General features: G+C 47.7%; 1 protein-coding gene across 9 annotated transcripts in view; it reads left to right on the top strand.

The window, feature by feature from the left end:
• NOS1 (nitric oxide synthase 1) overlaps positions 1-22,054 on the top strand; it is a 180,033-nt gene that overhangs the window by 114,495 nt on the left and 43,484 nt on the right. For all 9 annotated transcript variants that reach the window (XM_072722934.1, XM_072722935.1, XM_072722933.1 and 6 more), the window contains exons 4-11: positions 6,672-6,800; positions 8,298-8,443; positions 10,078-10,240; positions 10,958-11,049; positions 13,712-13,853; positions 15,993-16,132; positions 17,846-18,020; positions 21,186-21,287. In XM_072722934.1, coding sequence (XP_072579035.1) covers positions 6,672-6,800; positions 8,298-8,443; positions 10,078-10,240; positions 10,958-11,049; positions 13,712-13,853; positions 15,993-16,132; positions 17,846-18,020; positions 21,186-21,287 — 1,089 coding nt within the window. The remainder of the gene's footprint in view (positions 1-6,671; positions 6,801-8,297; positions 8,444-10,077; positions 10,241-10,957; positions 11,050-13,711; positions 13,854-15,992; positions 16,133-17,845; positions 18,021-21,185; positions 21,288-22,054) is intronic.

Raw genomic sequence — 22,054 nt, 5'->3', positions numbered from 1 at the left:
CACAGCTCAGCCCTTAACAGTTCCTAGAATGTGGTGTCTCCCAGGGAGCTCCCTCGCTGCTGTCAAGCTCCTGGCCCCATTCCATGACGAGGCTCTTGGCTGGGAGGGCCCACAGTTGGGGAACAGCAAGGTACTTGGCTGCTGTGTCCAGATCTTCCAAATTCTGATGTCTTGTGTCTATGTTCCTGCCTTAAAAAGCCCCCCTCCACCACCTTCCTGTCACTGCTGCTCCTTACTCCCCGACGTCCTCCCACTCATGAGGAGGCCTCCAAGTCACTGTTGATTTTGTCCCTTGCCCCCTCCCACCCTCTCACACCCCCAGGCTGTCTGTTCTGCTTCTGGCACCCCACTCTGGCTCCTCCCACCCCACCACAGCTGCTGCAGCTGTGCTTTGCCCTCCCAGCTTCCCCCTGCACCGAGGCAGCCCCGTGGTTCTCTCCGCACTCAGCGGAGAGAACTCCCTCCCACAGCCCTTGCAGCCACGTGGCCTAAACCTTGGCTTTGAGAAGTGCCCCCCCAATCAGGCAGCTTCATGGGGGGGGGGCCATTCTCTACTTAATCAAGACAAAAGCCTTTGGCTTAGCATTCAAGGGATTTTGAAATGCATTTAGGCCTTGTGTTCCTTGGCTTGGGCTGCCATCACAAAACACCACTGACTGGGGTGGCTTAGAAGTAGAAAGTTATTTCTCGTAGCTCTGGAGGCTGCAGTCCACGGTCAGGGTGCCAGTGTGGTCACACTGGGCAAGGGCTCCCTTCCTGGCTTGCAGACGGCCACCTTCACCATGTCCTTATTTTGGTTTTCTGTGTGTGCGTGGAGGGAAAGAGAGAACGGTCTCTTCTTCTCATAAGGTCACCAATCCTGTCAGATTAGGTCCTACTCATGACAATTTTTTAAAAAATATTTTATTCATTTATTCATGAAAGACACAGAGAGAGAGAGGGAGGGAGGGAGGCAGAGACACGGGCAGAGGGAGAAGCAGGCTCCATGCAGGGAGCCCGACGTGGGACTCGATCCCAAGTCTCCAGGATCACACCCCAGGCTGAAGGCGGCACTAAACCGCTGAGCCACCCGGGCTGCCCCATTTTTTTAAATTTAATTTATTTATTTGAGGGGGAATGAGCAAGAAAGAGAGAGTGTGCAGGAGTGAGGGAGAGGTGAGCAGAGAGAGAGTGAGAAGCAGACTCCCTGCTGAGCAGCACGACATGATATGGGGCTGGAACCCAGGACCCTGAGATCATGACCTAGGCCAAGGGCAGATGCTTCACCCACTAAGCCACCCAGGTGCCCCTTTTATGGCCTCTTTTCATCTTAATTACTTCCTGTCTCCAACAGGTTAGGGCTTTAACATAGGAATTCAGAAGGGACAGTTCATCTGTGGCAGACCTCAGTTTGTTGAGCATGTGCAATGTGCTGGACACTGGTCTAGGGGCTAGACACAGAGCAAAGTAGACAGTGGGTAAGCAGAAAACCATATCTATATCTAAATATCTGTAGACATCATATATATGTATATATATATGTATGTATTATGTCTAACCAGATCCATAAGACATAGAGACTTAGACATATATACATTCACATGCAAATACATATACACTCGCAAATTGCAGGCAGTGATAAATGCCTTGAAGAAAACTAAAGCATGATAAGGGAGCACAGAATACTGGGTGGGGCGCTGTTTTAAAGGACAATCAGGAAAGATCTCTAATGCAGTGCCATTTAAGCAAGTGGAGACACAGGTAAAAATAACTTAAGCGTTCCACCACTGGAAGTCGATTCTCTGGATCAAGAGTCTAGATTTTTCTGTAAGGGGAAAAGTAGGAAATAGTTTTAGCCTCTGTGGCCCTTATGACCTTGGTCTCCGTGACAACGACCCTGCTCTGCTGCCCTATCCCTAAAGCCTCCACAGATAATCTAAGAACAAATGAGGGTGTCCGTGTGCCAATAAAACTTTATTTATGGACACTGAAATTTGAACTTCATGTAACTTGTATGTATCATGAAACACGACTCTTCTTTTGATATTTTTATTCAACGGGCTAAAGATGGGGGGGAAAAAACCCTTCCTAGCTTGTGGGCTGCATAAAAAGCAGGCAGCGGACCAGGTTTGTCCCCCTGGCCACAGTCTGAGACCGTGGCACGCAGCCGGATGAGGCTTCTCCTGGTTGCGGGATGAGAGTGGGGACCACCGTAGGGCCAAGAACACGAGTCCCAGGCACACAGTAGGTGCTCAGTGTGTATTTGTTGAAGGAGAGGGAGATGGAAAAGAAGGAGAGGGCAGAAGGAACCAGGGTGTCAGGGTGCCTACAAGGCTGAATTCCTGGCTCCAGGCCCCGGGGCTGGTATGACGTCCCCTCACTATCTCCTCTTGGGCTGCAAGGCCACTACCTTCCATTTCACAGCCCCTGCAGGCTCCAGAAGCAAAGAGGTGTGGACAGAGCCTTTGAAATGCCCACTTAGGAGCGATGTCCCAGGCAGCCCTCCCACAGAGCCCACCAAGATCTAACCAGGATCTCCCACCACCTAAAAAGCGTCCGCTGACCACACCAGGCACAACTCTAGTAAAGGACACGTGGAGCTGCTGCCCAGAGCCCACCTGTGCCCTGTCCCCAGCTTAATAACTCACAAGTGCCACTAATCTGCATTTTTAACGAGAACATTTCAGTCCCCACTCAGAAAAGTCATTTGCATGCCCCATGCAGGGCCCCTGACTGCTATATTAATCTCCCCATTTGTCCCCTCCTGAGTCATCTAATATTACTGCTGGCTAATTAAAACATCAAAGCCCCAAGTACAACAGCCCTGCCAGAGGCTTCCTAATGCCTGGTTTCAAGTGTGTGCAGTTCAGCACAGCCCAGGGCGGAGAGAGGCGCAGCTCGCGCCTGAGCCCCCCATTCCTTGGCTCGAAATGACCACCCCTCACACATCTGGATCCTCAACAGATGGCCTCTTTCATTATGCCTGTTACTCCCTCCACACACTGCCGATGAAGGCTGCCAGCTGCCCACCCACCAGCCGTACCCCACCCCTCTTCCCCCTGCCTCACTCTGCTCCCCATCCACCTGCCCTCCCACCCCCTCCACGGGTCCTAGGCCTGACCCCAGCGTTAGCACTGTGTCTGTCCCATTATCCTCTCTCTGGGATTCCAACTGCTCCCCAGCCTCCAGGACGTCCATGCGGGTGGTTAAGAGAGTTTGCAAACTGGCTGAATGATGCGCAATATTTAGGGAGGATGGCTCGGGTGCCTCCCGCATGGGCAAGGTCAGATTTTTTTTGGTTCTCATGTTGGCATGGTCGGAGGAATGTGTTGCTACAAAGTCTTGCCCAAAGATGTGACTTCCATCCCTTGCATGTCTGCTGGAAGAGACTGTAGTGAAGACAGATCTTAAAGAAGTGTTGGTGCTGTCTGGCCAGGCCTTCAAAGGAAATGGAACTGTCTGCATGTGGCTTCACAAGGCGACGTAGTAAAATAACTCAGAGCTCAGCAGGCAGAAAGTGCAAATGGGAGTGAAGGGAAGACTCCTACATCCTTCTCCTGCTCCTGGTGTGGCAGGACTATAGTAACACTTATGGCCGTGGCATTACTGATAGGACTAGCAGGGGTACTGACCCTAGCAGATTATGACACTAAGAGCAGGAAGTGGTGGCTGACATTTAGGAGGTGATCACATTCATCCAAGTGAAAGATGATTTTGTCTGGCGAGGATACTGGCTGGTTAGATGGGGAGAAAAAGGAAGGGGTGTATTCTAGAGCTATTTTGAAGCTAAAATGGGGGGACTTGGGGGAGGATCAGGTGTGGGGGATAAAGAGTACTATGTCCAGGATAGCTCCCACCTGTGTCTTGCACAGGTGGATGGATGGTGATGCCCAGCACTGAGATGGGAACCACTGGAGATGACCAGATCTGGCCACAGCAGGGAGGTATGGAAGATCATGAGTCATGGCACCTTCCTTTTGTTCTCTGCTACCACTTGGATGGTTCTGGAGCTGTCTTTAACATGCTGTTCACCTATCCTCAGCTCCCCAGATACTAACATAGTCTTATTCCACTGGCCAGAAAGGAGGCTATGATATGCCTGTCACCTCAGGACCTTTGCATAAGTTGTTCTTTCTGCCTGCAAGACCTTGCTCTTCTTTCTTTGCCTGATTGACACCTACTTGTCCTTCAGATCAGATCTCAACTTAGAAGTCAAATGCTGTAGGTTAGGTGTCTCTCTTTTGTGTTTCCACAGTCCTTTATACACCACCAACGTCCCATATTATGACACCCACTGTACTTGATTATAACGATCATACAACTGTCATCTCTCCCCCCACCCCAACATTGCACTAAGAACTCCATGAGGGGGATCCCTGGGTGGCGCAGTGGTTTGGCGCTTGCCTTTGGCCCAGGGCGCGATCCTGGAGACCCGGGATCGAATCCCACATCAGGCTCCCGGTGCATGGAGCCTGCTTCTCCCTCTGCCTATGTCTCTGCCTCTCTCTCTCTCTCTCTCTCTCTCTCTCTCTGTGACTATCATAAATAAATAAAAAATTTAAAAAAATTAAAAAAAAAAAAAGAACTCCATGAGGGCAGAGTTCTCATCTGTCTAGTTGTCACTATAGCCCTGGCCCTTGCTGCCTTGCTTGGAACATAGAACCTACTCAATAAACATATGTTGAATGAATGAATGAATGACTTATGCATAATGGCGAAGAGGCAGGAGAGTCCAACAGTTAAGAACATGGTTTGAGGGGCTCCTGGTGGCTCAGTCAGTTAAGCGTCTGCCTTTGGCTCAGGTCATGATCCCAGGGTCCTGAGATCAAGCCCGGCATCAGGCTCCCTGCTCAACTGAGAGCCTGTTTCTCCCTCTCCCTTTGCCTGCCACTCTACCTAGTTGTGCCTTTCTCTCTCTCTCTGTCAAATAAATAAATAAAATCTAAAAAAAGAAAAAGAAAAAGAAAAAGAACATGATTTGAAAGACAGATTTCCAGGATCTGACTCCTGGCTCCAGTGTACTAGCTCTGTGACCTTGGGCAACTTAACCTCTCTGTGCCTCCGTTTCCTCATCTGTAAAATGGGCATAAGCTCTTGCTTGGCATACGGTAAATGCTTCTTGAATGCCAGTTTTCAGTCTTAGCCCTTCAGCATGCTCTATGATTTCTTTCCTGGACTTAGCCCACTTAAGTGTAATTCACAGCTTCCTTACCCACCTGAATTCCACCAACCCAGTTCCTCCTGCCTCCTCCCTGACTTCATCTCCTTGCCCTAATCACCCTCCTACACTCCAGCCACGGTGGCCTCCCTGCTGGTCCTTTGAACTTAACAAGCTTATCCTTACCTCAGGGCCTTTGCACTTGCCTTTCTCCCCTCCACTTAGTCATCATCATATATCCTTACCACCAGCTGATACTACATTGTTCACATATAGGTTTACTTGTGACTTAACTCCACTTCTCTCACATCAGTGTCCCAGAAGGGCCAGAGCACTCTCTATCTTGCTCACCACAGTGCCCCCATTGCCTAACAGTGTCTAGCTCATAGTAGGTGCTCAATAAATACTAGTTGAGTGTGTGAATGCCCTCCCACAAGGTCTCTGTCCAGGGCTCCATTCTTTGGCATGAGTGTCACTCCACACTGGTTTGTCTTCTCCCTTCCCCCACCTAGCTGACACAGCAGGGCATACCTGCTGCTTCTCCCTTACAGTTGCTGACTGACACTTGTCTGATGCATAGACAGGTAGACAATTACTCGGAAACACCCAAGACGAACGTAATCCTTATTAATGAGATCTAAAATGGATGGGCCAACTTTGGTCAGCCCAAGACTTATCGCCTAACACCAACTGGGCATTTTGTTTATAGAAGGGAAGACAGATGGGAGACTGAAGGTGTTCAACACAGAGGGAGCAGTCAGTGCAAAGGCCCAAAGGCAGGAACACATTTGGCATTTTCAAGAGGCAGAAGCCTAAAATTCAGGGTAAATATTCTATGCTTTGAAATTTTTTAACTTAATTTTTTCCGTTTTCCCAGTGCTCACCAGATGTAGTGAGTTTGGACTATAGCAGGGAAGCCCAGGAATCCAAGGAATTTGACCTAGCTTCAGCTTTGATTCCTCAGGCCTAAAAGCCAGCACCATTCAGAGAGGCAGACTCTGTCCCTTGGTCATTTACTCATTCAGCAGACATTCAGTGAGTCCCTACTATCTGCAAGGACCTGTGCTAGACACCAGAGAGGCCACCTTTGAGTTCTTGACCCCTCCCCAAAGAATAGAACCCAAAAGGCTTTTCCACAGTGCCTCCTTTGGCATAGGTAGAGAGACCAGGTTCCCAACCACCTTGTAGGTGTCACGTGGGAGAATGAGTCTTCCTCTCTGTGCAGGTGCTTGGTAACTGGCAGATTCCAGGAAGAGCAACTCACCTGCCTCCTGCCAGATTTCATCTCCTTGCCCTAATCACACTCCTACATTCCAGCCACGGTGGCCTCCTTGCTGGTCCTTTGAACTTCACAAGCTTATCCTTACCTCAGGGCCTTTGCACTTGCCTTTCTCCCCTCTACTTAGTCATCATCATATATCCTTATCACCAACTGATACTACATTGTTCACATACGGGTTTACTTGTGATTTATCTCCACAAGTGGAGACAGTTTTCCAGTGTCTGATGTCCCATACTTCCTTGTCTCCTCCAGCCCCCTGCCTCGGGAAAACAGTCTCCCACAAAGAATGGAAGCCCCTCCAAGTGCCCCCGCTTCCTCAAGGTCAAGAACTGGGAGACGGATGTGGTTCTCACTGACACCCTCCACCTTAAGAGCACATTGGTGAGTATCCCAGCAGGACAGAGACCAACTTCACATTTGGTGTTGGCTAAGTCTTTGTTGTGGGGCCTGCCCTGTGCCTGTAGAGTGGTTAGCGTCATTTCTGGCTTATACTCATGAGATGTCAGTAGCCCCCCTGAATTTGTGATAACCAAAAATGTCTCCAGATATTACTCAGCATCTCCTGGTAGGGAAATCCACTCCCATTTGAGAACCACTGGTGGATACTTACTCACTCATGGAAATACTTTTCATTTGTATACCTTGAACCCACAAGAATCCAAGTGAAGTTGCTGGTTCTGAACACATCTTCTTTGTCTCTCACAGTCTGACCACTGATAAGGTATTGAAAAAGCCCTTCCTTGGTTTCACTGGGTTTCTGCTAAACTTTTATTTATTATATTTTTTAAAGATTTTATTTATTTATTCATGAGAGATACAGAGAGAGAGAGCAGAGACACAGGCAGAGGGAGAAGCAGGCTCCATGCAGGGAGCCTGACATGGGACTCAATCCCGGGTCTCCAGGACCACGCCCTGGGCTGAAGGCGGCGCTAAACTGCTGAGCCACCCGGGCGGCCCTCTGCTAAACTTTTAGATCATATTTTTAACAGTTAGCAATTCAACACATTGCTTTACATTTTTGTTGAAAATGAGCCTCTTGGAAGAATAGTGTGTTGGTTAGCTATTGCTGCATAACAAATATACCCAAAAGTCAGGGACTTAAAACAACAACCACTCATTATTTTCCAAAAGTCTACAGATTGGCTTGGTGGTCCTGCTGGTTTCAGTTGATTTCAGGCATCTGCAATCATCTGAGGGACACCAGGCAGGTCTAGGATGGCCTTGGTTAGGATAACTCTGATCCCCCAGCAAACTAACTTGGCCTGGTTCATATGGTGGTTGCAAGGTTTTCAGAGAGAGAATGAGCAGAAGCATACAAGATCTTTTGAGGCCTAGGCATGGGATGGGCACAACAGCACCTCTGCCGTTTTCTATTGACCAAAACCAGCTCACATTCAAAGGGAGAGGGTATAGGCTCCGCCTCTCGATGAGAATTGCTCTAGAGTCACATTGCAAAGGGTATGAATACAGGCAAGAGAAGAATTGGGGCCACTTTTTTGCAGTCAACATCCCAGAGAGATGTTCAAGTGACCTATTGCAACCACTCTACAAGTTCCTTCTTGATCAACACAAGATCAAAAAAAATTGGGGGATTCAGTACCAATGAGTCTGATTCTCAGGCAGTGCCAGTCAGAAAGCCTCTCTTCCCCTAGATGAGTAGAGCAAACACTTTCAGAACTTTAACACACTGCCTGTGGATTCTCACCTTTACTGGTGACCACATCCCACAATGATTTGAAGCTGGTACTTGAGAAATCCCATTTGGGTATTAAAGGCCAGGTAAACTCTACCATGAATGTCAGATCCACGTCCACAGCCCCACTTGTGCTACACTTGGGTAAGACCAAGTGATCGTCCAAATCTCTCTTGTCCTTCCAGGAAACGGGATGCACCGAGCACATCTGTATGGGCTCCATCATGCTCCCTTCTCAGCAAATACGAAGGCCTGAAGACGTCCGCACAAAAGAGCAGCTCTTTCCTCTCGCCAAAGAGTTCATTGATCAGTACTACTCGTCAATTAAAAGGCAAGTGTATGTTGACTCGGGGGACCCAGGGTGAATTACCAAGGACCAAGACAAAGACTTCAACTCCAGCTCTGTGATGGTTGAACCAAGACCTGAGCATAAGGGCTCTGCCCTCCATACGCACAGTTTGAAAACTGGTGGCCCAAGGGCCAAATCTGGTCCCCAGGAATGTCTTTGGCCTGCAAAGTTGCTTAAATCTGAAACATTTCAAGCAATTCTGTGTCTAGGCACACTACCTTAAAGAAACTCTCACACTTAACTTGTTCACCAGAAGACATACATAAAAATGTTCAATGAGACATTGTTATAATAGGAAAAAAATTAAAATCAAAGAGCTAACCCGAAACAACTTCGACTCCCTCAGCAGAGAATGTGTAAGTAAGTGGTGGTATTTTCCAAATCATGGAATGTCATAACAGCTACAGAAAATGAGTGAGTTGGCACTCAGCATGTTCATGGGAATGAAGCTTGCAAATAACTATGCAAAAGGAAGAAAGGATAACTTTATAAAAGAAAACATTCAAGGTAGCACCATTTATATAAACTTTTTAAATGTACAGAGTAATACTGTACATGGTTTAGGGAATAGTTACATAAGTATATATATATGTATATATATAACATAAATATTTATGTAAATATATATGTACTTATGTAAATATATACAATATATATACTTATGTAAGTCTGTATACAATAAACATAAAAAAGAAAAGCATAAGAGGGGGCACCCTGGGTGGCTTGGTTAGGCAACTAACTCCTGATTTTGGCTCAGGTTGGGATCTCAGGGTCATGAGATGGAGCCCCACGTCAGTACAGAGTATGCTTGGCATTCTCTCTCCCTCTGCCCCTCCCCCTATTTGCTGTCACTCTCTCTCTTTCTCTCTCTCTCTCTCTCTGAAATAAATAAATCTTTAAAAAAAAAAAAAAAGAAAAATATCAGGCACTTCTGGGAAGAAAGTGGGTTACAATGGGAACATAGTCCCCAAGGAACTATAATATCATTTTTCATTGATTATTTCTTAGGCGTGGGTGTTCATTATATTGTTCTGGATACCTTTTTGTAAGCCCGAAATTTTTCATAATATTTTCAACTTTCTAAAATTGAATTCCCTGTCATCATTTAAAAAAAAAAAAAAAAAGGCTTCTCTTTAAAAAAAAAAAAATCAGATTTCCAGGAGTACCTGGCTGGCACAGCTGGTGGAGCACATGACTCTTGATCTCTAAGTTGTGAGTTCGAGCCCCACACTGGACGTAGAGATTACTTAAACATAAATAAATAGATGAATAAAATTAAAATAAAAATCAGATTTCCAGTTTCTCTTGAAAGGAGACCTGGCATCCCCGGCCCCCACTCCTCCCAGGTAACAACCAGCAGGAGCAGAGTGGTAGCTGCCCCCTTTGAATCAGGCATTGACTCACCCATTGGGCACAGTCCCCACCCAGCCAGTTCAGTCACTACTGGGCCTTTGTGGACTTTTGAGTTTGCCGTCTTCTTATGCTTGAACTGTTGTGTCCGCATGTCGACTCAGACTCGCTGTGGCTTCTGCCCTCGTGGGACGGCTCGGCCCCTTCGCCAACCCCTAAATCAGGAGAGAAGGTGACCCTCCCCTGTCCCTCCCTTCCTCACTCAGATCTGGCTCCAAGGCCCACACAGAGAGGCTGGAAGAGGTGAACAAAGAGATCGAAACCACAGGCACCTACCAGCTCAAAGACACGGAGCTCATCTATGGGGCAAAGCACGCCTGGCGGAATGCCTCCCGCTGCGTCGGCAGGATCCAGTGGTCCAAGCTGCAGGTAGGCGGTGCGGCTCTGGTGGGTGAGGACGGATGAGCTCCAGGGGCCCCTGGAAGGCAAGGTGAGATAGTAGATGGATGGTCATAGGGCCCCAGATTCTCAGGTCGTGACTGAATCTGCCGTATAGTCCTGTCTCATTGAGCCAACATGGTGCTTTTTTTAAAAAGGAACGTGCGTGTCTCTTGGTAAGGCTTACACTCTCCAGTTTACCACAGACCCCACCATTCCTTCTTGTCTCCTACCTACTCTCTCTGCTTATTTATACTATCAACCTATTCCCTGAAGACATTAGATTCTGTGTCCCCTGGTATGATTCCCCACCCCCACCACCCGGGGAATAGTTTGAAGTCTCAAATAGATTAGTTATTAAGTTCAGAGGGCTTTGTTTGATTTGTATTTATTTTGTTTTTAAATCCCTGATCCCTAGTGTTTCCTACCAGGAAATACATCTAGCCCACTAAGGTCTCTCCTTTACTCATCATCCTGTAACCACATGCACTTACACAGCATGCCTGCTTTCAGGGGATTTTTCCTGGTTTGATTGACCATAGTTACTAGGATAGAAAACAAAACTTGAAAGCCCAGCCGAGGTCTCATTAGTGGAGTGCTTCCTACTTGAGTGGGGCAGCAGGTGACGTGGGCTCCAGGTTCTCCGCCCACTGGGGGAGCCGAGGAGGGAAGGCAGAGGCACCCATTCTCACCATGTACCCCTTGCAGGTGTTCGATGCCCGTGACTGCACCACAGCTCATGGGATGTTCAACTACATCTGCAACCACATCAAGTATGCCACCAACAAAGGGAACCTCCGGTGAGCCTGCCAGCTTGGGGGAGGGGAGTCTGATGCCCCCAAAGCACTGACCCTGGGGTCTGGAGTTGACTGGCTCACCTGCAGAGAAAATGCTCCCCTTCTCCCCTCAGGGAGATGTGCTTAGCTGGAAGAGGTGGCCTGGCTGTTTTGTTCCACCTCCCATGCCCTGTCTATTCTGGAAGAAATAGACTCTTGCAACCAAAATCAGACTTGACCCACAGTTCAATATCACCCATGGAGGGGGAAGGAGGGGGTGTTTCCCATTCCCAGGACACGGAAAATCCCAGTGCCAATAGTGACCTGCTTGTACCATATCCTACTGTGTTGCTCGGAGCTACCTTAGAATTTCCCTGGGTTTAAAAGACCATGTCTCTTCCTGCCGCTGTGGGTGCAGCTCCCTCAGATGCTACCTAGCCAAGCCATACCTTGGACCCCTCTTGCCCCAGACAAAGAACAAAGCCCCAGGGGGCAGACCAAGGCAGAGGATCCCAGTACCAATGTGGGATGGCGGCTTCCACGCTGGCAAGTTGCAGCTGGAAGGGAACAGCTGGGACCCCACAGTTCTACTTGTCAATCTTGTAAATCAGTTCTGCTCCGGCATCTGGTCCCAGCTGCTGAGGACCAGCCCCACGGAGGAGCCATGAGGGCCACTGTAGGGAAATTCCCACAAGCCACAGGCTGCACTGAGCTTATCCCCATGGTGGCTTGTTTGCATTAAGCAAGAGTTGTCTTGGCCATGTCCCTTCCTTGAGAAGGAAATTGTTGCTCCAGCTGAGCCCACCAGTAGGGAAGGGGCCTATAATATAAGCCCAGAGCCTGAGCTTGGGGAATTGGTTTTTCAATCTCTTCCTAAAAGACCTCATCCCTCAGAGGACATCATCAAGAACCCTCCTGTGTATCCTGAGCATCAATGGAGGGCCCAGTCAAGGTCTCAGCCCTCAAGGAGCTTATGTGGTCTTCTCTAAATGGTGATATTACAAGGCAATATGGGGAAGGGGGGAATCACCAAAAGCCAAGCAATGCACCTCCACTTTTTACAGTTATCAACTTGGGAGGGCAGTTCTCAAGATCTTCTACTAAACAAAATATTCTGCTAGACATGATAAGAAAGCCATCAGAGAACGTATACCATACGTAGAAATCACCTAACCATAACAGAGAAAGGCAAGCAAGGGAGAAGGGACAGGGAGAGCGAGATGTAAGGCATTCGATCTGCCGTTCAGTGAAATTATGTTTAGGAGACGTAAGTGTGTTGTGTTTCTTCTGTTGGTCTCGGTTCCCGCACACAGAGTAAGCATTCCACCCGCTGTGTGTGATTCTGGTGTTTCTAAACATACTTTTTAAATATATATGTTACACAAACACCCTTTATCTGGTGCTCAACCAAAGCAACGGCCATGTGTTTTACTGCTGGAGGGAAGGCTGACAGCTTGACTCATTCTGTGTTCATCTCCAATATGGCGCCTTTGCTAGGAGGTTGTTGAGAGCACTGTTGGCTCTGGGTGAGTCCTACCTTCAGCCCTCATTCTAGACTCACCCCCCTTCCCCCCGCCCCCAGGTGCAGTGCACCATCCCTGCAGTATTCAATGGCGTCTGGTCCTGTGCACACAGTAAGACCCTCATGTGCTCAGAAAGAAGGCGTCCCTGGCAACATACAAGACAGGGCATGCTTTGTGGAGGAATGGAATCTGAGCCACTCCTTGAATGTGGGTACATGACAACAGAGAGGGAGTCCAGCCAAGATGGGCAGCAGGGCAAAGTTCCAAGGGCAGAATATGTAGAGAAGATCTGCAAGCAACGGACTGGACCTGCCATGTGATCCTCATGCTGACACAAGTCAGGGCGGTGGCTTCCGCAGCCTGGGATGGAATCCACTGGTGGGACGGGTGAGCCGGGGTGGCAGGAGCTCCTGGTATGAGATCACATTAAACCATGTCCTTCCGATGATGCCAAAGACAAAGCCCCAGTTTGGTGTTAAGACTTCCTTAACACCTCTCTAACGCTACTGATCACCCCTTTAGCAGCATGAGCGGGGCTCCAGCTAGGTGTCTTCAGCAAACAACATCTTCCTGCAATGTAACAACAGTATACAGTCTCATAGTTGCCTCTTTAGGTAGGCGAGGCCAGTGGCGATCTCCAGTTTTCTTCTAAAGTGAATAAATGTGAGTACAAGGGAAGTACTAAGGTTTCGTCTTAGTTGTAAGTGTGTAGACTTTGGTATGATACAGGGGGTGGGCACATGGGGCGGGAAGTTAAGGATGGTGGTAAGTGCAAGACTGGAGCTGGGAATCAGTGGTGGGCTCTTAGAGGGAAGGAGGATCCCACATTGTTTCCCTGGAGATTACCTGCTGCAAAGGATCCCATGGGAAACTAGCCCAAGCCAAGAGTGTTTAATGGTCTCTAAGCAGAGCAGGATTCTTTGTTCTCCAGCGGGCTGCCATAAGGCCTCCCATCCTCTACTCTTCAGACCAGTGATCCAGTAGAGGGACGAGGCATGGTCCCTCCCTTTCAACAGTGACCCCATGGTCCTTTGGGGACCTTGGCACAGAGGTAGTCCACCCTCAGCCTCACACACTTGGTGGCCTGGGTGATGCCCTTTCCGGTATGTCCATAAGGCACCAACCCTGCCCTGACACCACAGGTCCCCCTCTCCCCACCACAGGTCTGCCATCACCATATTTCCCCAGAGGACTGACGGCAAGCATGATTTCCGAGTCTGGAACTCTCAGCTCATCCGCTATGCTGGCTACAAGCAGCCTGACGGTTCCATCCTAGGGGACCCAGCCAACGTGGAATTCACAGAGGTGTGTGCCTCCCACCCCATCCCCTGCCTGGGCTCTCAGTCCCCTAAACTGTCTTTATCCACAGCCTTTTCTTACTTTAAAGCTTATCATCACAGGGAAAGCAGCCAGTGGGGTACTGTTTACTCCTCTCCCAACCTCCTGCTCCTTTTGGGTGCCCCCAGTCCAGCTGATTCCCTTACAGCTGGTCATGTGGTCATTTCCATCCATTACCTTGTCTAGCCGTCATGATAGGAACTATCGTCCCACTTCACGGATGAGTAGACTGAGTCTCAACACAGCCGAATGAGTTCTCCAAGGCCACCAAATAAGCAGAGAGAGATCTCGAAGTACAGTCCAAAGTTCTCCTGCCTCCCACCAGCAGGAGAGGAGCTGACATACAGGGGCTATTAGTGTCTAGTATGCACCTTTTCTGAATTGGGTAATATGTCAGAGTCCTATCATTCCTTCACTTCCACAATTTTGCCTACCCAGTCCTTCTTTGGATGAGCGCGTCTCTGCATAGTACCAATATGACCACAGTTTCTGGCAGCCCAAATCAATTCATAAAAGCCAGGAGGAAAACAGGCACCACCATCTCCCCATCCACTGGTGATGCAGACGGGTAGCAAAGGGAACGCACGATAGCTTACAGCACCTATGCCCATAGAGGACACCATGGGCAGACCCATGCCTAGAATGATCTCAAGCACAAAGCCTGGCACCCTTCTTATTTATCACCTTAGTTAACACCATCCCCAGTTGAGATTCATCTCTATTCTTTCCACTGTCACCACCCCTCAGGACAGAGCTGGCAAAACCAAGCGCTGCTCCACTCTCTCATTGCTACTGACTTCATTTGCATGTGGCTTTTCTTATTAAAATGTTATTATCGAGAGAAGAAGGGGCTGTAACCAGGGCGACCAGGAGTTGCACCTGTGCCGATTTACACTCAGCCAGACTCTCGGCTCCACTTGGCTGAGCGCTAACTGCATAGTTGGCTGACCTTGTCTTCATGGCCACCAGAACATAAACGCCACAGCCTCTTCCTCCCCTTCTGTCTCCAGGAACCTTGCTGACAGCACATGTTCTTCTAAGCCCGTGATTTCGTGCTTTTCCTCTTCCTACCCACACAGCAGAAAGAATCACTCCAAACATAACCACATAACCGTAGCTTTTGAAACCCTCTGCTCTGCGCTGTCCAGGGTGGCAGCCTCTGGCCACATGTGGCTAGTGAGCGCTGGAAATGTGGGAAGTCCAAGTTGAGGTGCCTCGAGAGTATGAAACACACGCCGGATCTCAAAGACTGAGAACAAAACAGAGTGGAAAATATCTCATTTAATAGTTTTCATCTTGATTACATATTGTAATGATATTGTAGATAATGTTAGGCTAATCTATTATATTTATTAAAAATTAATATACCTATTGAGTTAGTTAATATATTAAAATTTATGTTAAATATATTATGGTAATATTAATAATGTATTTAATAATTTACCATTATCACACTAATGATGATTAATACATTTAATTATGTAATATATTATACATTTGCTATATTTATTGGATAACTATATTACATATTTTAATGTTAAGTATATTATTAAAATATATTGCTATCAATACTGTAATATATTAAGTTAATTTTGATATAAATATGATTATGATGATTAGTAACTAATAATCAAATATTATTGAAATTAAAATATATTATTTAAAATGAATGTATTATTTAAATTATTTCACCTGCTTTTTTGTTTGGGCTTTTTTTTTTTTTACCTTTTGAAATGTAGCTGCTAAAAAATTTTCAATTATTTATGTGGTTTGCTTTATATTTCGATTGGACAGCTGCTCTAACAGATGCATTTATGCACAAACTCTGATAATTCCGCCTTCATCAGATGTGGTAGGTTTTCTTTATATCTCAGGGTGCCCGATGCAAACAGTTCCAGAGCGAGTACCTAGCACATGCCAGACCCTGTGCTCGAGGGTATTATAGATACAACAGATTTGGCTCTTGCCCTCTGGGAGTTCCAGAGGAAGGTGCTGCTTGCTGGCTTGCATTGGGATCTCTGCCCCTCCCCCCACTGCCATAGTGTCTGGAGGGTCTGGGGCACAGCAGCAGTGGCGGTGGCATGACCTGACCACTTCTGGTTGCAGATCTGCACACAGCAGGGCTGGAAACCCCCAAGAGGCCGCTTCGATGTCCTGCCACTCCTGCTCCAGGCCAACGGCAACGACCCCGAGCTCTTCCAGATTCCTCCAGAGCTGGTGTTGGAAGTACCCATCAGGCACCCCAAGTAAGAGGAACTGGCATGGGGTGGGTGGCATGGAGGGTTTCATCCAGTGCCCCACTCTGCCAGTCCCTAACCCTCTGGCTCTCCCTGTTGCCCGGACAGAAGCTGAAAGGAGGTCTTGGTTCCTTGGTCACAGTGGGCCTGGGCAGAGTGGGTCCTCCCAACCCCCTTCCCCACACCCCCCTGCCTCCCCACCAGCAACAAGCAGTAAGTCCTCCTTGACCAGCCAGAGGATGAACATTTCTTCTGAACCATAATCACCCTCCTTACCCCACTCCTACACAATCAACCACACCTGCCCTTTTTCTAGCCTTTTTTCCAGCTTTCCAGAAAAGCAGAAGCACCTCCTGTCTTGTGGTGGGCACTAATTTTAAATAGAACTGTTTAAAACTGTGTGACCTGATGTGAGTCAAGTCCAAAAAGAATTTGGAGCCAGGAGAGAACTGCAAGTCCTGGCCAGGAGCACGAGCAGAGGTCACACTTTGAGAGTGAAGGAGATCCACAGTGAGACATTGGCCTTGGAGGCTAAATGAGGCAGGGGACCATGTGTGGGGGGGGGTGGCACCAAAAAGCTCAACAATCCAGACCAATATTATTTTAACACAATATTTTTATCAAAATTAATTTTTATCTCAAAAAAGTTTATCAAAATTTAATTTAAAATTGTATGAAAATTTTAAATAAAGACAGGATCCAGTTCAGGGCTGAGGTTGAGGTGAAGCAAGCCAGGTAAGTCATACACGTGCAAGGTGGGACCTGTCTTTATTTAAAGTTTTGATGTTTTGTTCATTGTGGAGTTTCTTTTGCATCACTTTTGATTTGTTTGGAAAACGTAGAGTTAATTTAGAACATAACATAAATAAAAAATAGTCCTGGGCTTGATTACTGGGTTTGTTGGGGCCCTCTTACATTTTGTACCCAAAGCTAGTGCCTGACTTACTTCACCCTCGTCCCAGGCCTGGAGAGGGAGCAAGTGTCCTGAGGCCCCTGACACTGCTCAGTATCTGGGAACTCACCCAGTCTCCCTAGTGAAACCTGGCCTACATTCATTAATGCATTCCTACAACATGGTTTATTATCCCTGCCCTGGGCCAGGCATTGTGCAAGCCTTTGTAGGTGACATGGTCTCTGCCCCTATGGTGGTTTTGGTCCCAAGAAGGAGGACTTACACATACTATTACTCAAATAAATAACCACTTAGTTCCCAAAAAGTGCCACAAAAGAAATGTTATGGTTCCCAGAGGGATAAAGCCACCTGACCCAAGCTAAACCAAGCATCAGGGAAGATTTCTCAGAGTAAGCAACATTTTAGCTAAGAATTAAAGTTGGCATAAGGGCTGGACAGACACAGAAGGAAGAGAGAAGGTCCCAGGAAGAAGAAAGTGCCATGCAAAGGCCCTGAGGTAGGAAGGAATTTGGCAAGACTCCCTTTCTGCTGGATTAACTTTCAGAGTGGGCTCAGGAGATAAATATCAGCCCAGCGCAGTGGTTCCTGGGCTTGGATGTTCATCCCCATCACCTGGGAAACTTGTTTCAAATGCTTATCATCAGCCCCGGCTGTGATCCCACAGGTCTGAAGCGGAGCCCGGGAGAAAGATTCTGACGTCCCAGGAGGTTGCTGGCATTTCCACATCCCCAGACTCAGGCTGCTCCGCCCACATGTCTGCCTGAGAGGCTCCTGCCCCGTGGTGAGCTGGGCTGTGTCACTCTCCGCAGGTTTGAGTGGTTCAAGGATCTGGGCCTGAAGTGGTACGGCCTCCCCGCTGTGTCCAACATGCTGCTGGAGATCGGCGGCCTGGAGTTCAGCGCCTGTCCCTTCAGCGGCTGGTACATGGGCACAGAGATTGGCGTCCGTGACTACTGTGACAACTCTCGATACAACATCCTGGAGGTGAGGTCCCTCCCTGGCCATCACGATGGGCCAGCAGGAGGCAGAGGGGGTGGGCCCAATGGTCCTTTCCCCACAGCCGAGCTTTGGGTCATGGAAACTGGAAGAGGTTAGAACAGAACCTGCACCCTAGGTGGGGCCCCTGGCAAATCCCAGGGCATCCACAGCAGGAACAGTGCATGTACTCTGGGCTAGGCACTGTTCCAAGCACTTTGTGTCTGTTATGTGCTCATTTCATCCCCAGCACAACCTCCAGGTATGCTAATCCCCATTTCACAGATGTGGAAGCTGAGGCCTTTCAAAGGTTAAAGCGACAAGCTCAAGGTCACCCAGCTAGTGAGTGGCAGAGATGGGATGTGAACTCAGTCTGGCTTAATGGTCCAAGGTCCTAACCACCCAGCTACACTTGGCCTCTTATTAGGCCAGTTTGAAAATGATCCATAAAGGAGCACCTGGGTGGCTCAGTCGGTTAAGTATCTGCCTTCCGCTAGGGTCATGATCCCAGGACCTGGGATCCCAGAGTCCTGCATCCAGCTCCCTGCTCAGTGGGGAATCTGCTTCTCCCTCTCCCTCTGGCACACCCTCTGCTCATGCTCTCTCTCTCTTTCTCAAATAAATAAATAAAACCTTAAAGAAAATGACCCATGAACTCAAGACATTTCTTGCCTTTTTTCTGAAAAACAAAGGAGGAGGGTTGGCAGCAGTTGGCCAGCATATACATTTCTCTGCAGCGGGTCTGATTCCCTCCTTGACTGAGTCATCCTCCTCTACTAAACGCTGCTAGGGTGGAGTCTGGAGCTCAGACCTGGCAGATACCAGGATAGCTGTGGTCTTGCCAGCGACTGTTATTCCTAACAACTGTCTGCTGTGGTAGGCTGTGTTTCAAAAGGAGGTGCTAAGAAACAGAGCAGTGGTGAGCTGGGCTGATGTCACACAGTAAATAAGGCAAGATTAGAACTGAGAGTTGAGCATTAGGTTTATGTTGTTAAAATCCATGGGTGTTCACATGGATGGGCCTTGAGACATTACACTAAGTGAGATAAGTCGGAGAGAGAAAAAACAAATGATATGATATCACATGTATATGGAATCTAAAAAAGCCAAACTCATAAAAAAAAGAGAGGAGAATGCTGATTACCAGGGGCTGGTGGGTGGGGGAGTTAGGGAGATGTTTCAGGGTACAGACTTGCAGCAAAAAGATAAATAAGTTCTGGAAATCCAATGCATGGAAGAGTAATTATAGTCAACAATACTGAATTATAAACTTCAAAGTTGCTAAGAGACTAGATCTTAATTGTTCCACCACAGAAAAAGAAATAATAATTATGTGGCATGATACAGAGGTGTTAACTAACAGTGGTAATCATATTGCAATATATAAATGTGTCAAACAACATGTTAGATTTCTATACCTTAAACTCACACACTGTTTGGCCAAGTAGGTCTCAAAGTTTTGGAAACAGAAGCCAGGGGTCCTCAGCCTTGCCACACGCTGGAATTACCTTGGGAACTTTATTATGCCCGAGTCCCACTCACCAGGATTTGGTTATAATTGCTCAGGGATAGAGCCTAGAAACCAACATTTTTCAAAGCTCCCCAAAAGAGTCTACCAGGCAGCCACTGATCTGTACGAACTTCCAGCAGGAAAGGAAAAGATGTTTCAGGCAATTTCTATAGATGTGGCTCAAGTCACATTTGGGGATTTTTTTTTTTTAATCATACAGTCTTTTTTTTTTTTTTTCCTGCAACTGCTTTCCATTCTTTTAACCAAAGTAGTGGTGTAGAAATAACAGTAGCAGCATAATGGCTAGACACACTTTCCTCTCTCATAAAATAACTCAAGTTTTGTATGTATTCATGTAAAGCAGCAAATTTCTTTCTGTGTGTCACCGCCAACGGACCACAGCAGAACCTCACACCTCAGCCTCAAAGAATGAATTAATATGAGATCTGCTTTCATGATCTCTGCTTACATTTCGATTGCAGGGAGTCATTCCCGAGTAACTTAAATGAGACTCGCTCCCACGCCTGCCCTCCCAGTCTGACTGCTGTTATGTACAAATGTTGACAGCTGGGCTGGGAAGCAGTTTACCCAAACCTGAGAAATTGTCGCCTCATAGCCCCATAATGAGACCTGGGCTCCCACAAGTGACTAGAATTGACAGAGGAAAGAAAAGCAAGGCTCTAATTAATGAATTTGCTATTGGGTCTTCCCGACTCCTGACATCAGCCCCTGGTTCAGCTTGAGCTGTAACATGTCAGGAGTTGGGTTTTTTCCAGTAGTTTTGCCAATGGAGTTGGCTGGCTAGGGAGCAGCTCTCAGATCTTGAACATTATGCATCTGCCTGGGCTCTAGCTCCGAGGCCAAATGGCTCTACGGACCTCGCTGAGCCTAGTTTCCTTATCTCTCAAATAAGAGTCAGGCAGGTGTCCCCCCTGAGCTCAAAGCATCCCTGATCTGATCCCAAGTATGGCTACTCCAGGCATGGAGCAGAATCAGTGGAGAGCTTTCCCTTCCAAAAAGCAGATCATGTCACTCCCAGACCCACACTTCTGCTTAAAACCCTCCAAAGACCCTCTCCATGATATTTGGAATGAAATTTCCACTCCTTAGGCTCGTCCCAGGTCCTGCATGATCCAATCCTGCCTCTCTCCCACCAACTCCCCTGGCTCACTACCCACGCCCCTCAAATACACTGACCTTCTTTCTGTATCTCAGATGGTGCAAGCCTCACCCCACCTCAAGGCTTTTGCGCCTGCTGTTCTCTCTGCCTAGAACCTTCCCTCAGTAGACCTGCAGATATCTTGCTTCTTCCCATCATTTTGGTCTCTGCTGTGCCACTTCCACAGTCGGCCTTCCCTGACTATCCCGGCTCAACCCAACCCCCATATCCCTCTTCATCTCATTTCCTTGTCTTATTTTCTCCCTGGGAATTAGCACTCATTATAATATTAACTGTCTCTCTCCCCCACTAGAAGGTAAGCTCAAAAACAAAGGGGCCATCCAAGTCTCTCTAGTTTCCTGCTACCAGTACATACTCAATAGAAAAATCTTTTGAGTGAATTCATCTATCTGGCTATGAATTGACTATTCATTGGTGACACTAGCTAGCCCTGTCTCTCCAAAGGTGGCCCAGCCTGTGAGTCTGTGTTTTGTTCTTTTTTCAGGAAGTGGCCAAGAAGATGAACTTGGACATGAGGAAGACATCCTCCCTGTGGAAGGACCAGGCACTGGTGGAAATTAACATTGCTGTCCTCTATAGCTTCCAGGTAGCATAGGGCACACATCCTGGCTGTCCAGTCTCCAGGGGAAACTAAAACTTTCCAGAGGCTTGAAGCAGAATGTCAAGAGACCTGGCTGCCAGGGGTGTATCTGTCCGTCAGCAAGGTCTACTTCCCAAAATACATGCCTTAGTCTCCATTTTGGATCTTAGGTGGAGACCATTTGAAGAAGAGATGAATAGATAGGGATGAGGGGCAGTGTGATTTATTGTTTAAGATTTATTAGAATTGAATGGCAGGCATCCTCTGTGTCTTGTCACCTCTTCAGGTTTCAGACTATCACATAACAGACACAAATACCCCTCTTCATTATCAGAAGCATATAGGCCCCTCAATGCGTGAGGTCAGTGGGTGGTATTACGTAGAATGGCTGTAGAATTTATTATCTAAACCACAGTACTCCTGAGTGCAAAAGGACGATGCTGCTAATAATTATGCCAGGGTGACAGCCATAAGCTGGCATTATCCTGGGCAGAAGTCTATAGAAGACTATAGACTAGAGATCACTCTCTGTAATAGAAACCAGCTCTATATCCTCTGGGGGCTGAGAGTCTGGGAAGCTAGGCCCTCCTAGACATACATGGAAGGCACAGACAGTAGAATGAAAGCATCAGGTCATGGATGGACATGAACATGAACTGTGGGTGTAGGGAGAATGGACACACTGGGGAGTATCCCAGGGAAGATACAGGTCGAGATGGGGTGATAGGGAAGGAAGCCCCCTCTTCTCCCTCAACCGTGGAGGAGTGAGGTTT

This window comes from Vulpes vulpes, chromosome 10 (genome assembly GCF_048418805.1).
Source record: "Vulpes vulpes isolate BD-2025 chromosome 10, VulVul3, whole genome shotgun sequence".
Lineage (NCBI taxonomy): Eukaryota > Metazoa > Chordata > Mammalia > Carnivora > Canidae > Vulpes > Vulpes vulpes.
This window is presented reverse-complemented; position numbering and strand designations above follow the sequence as displayed.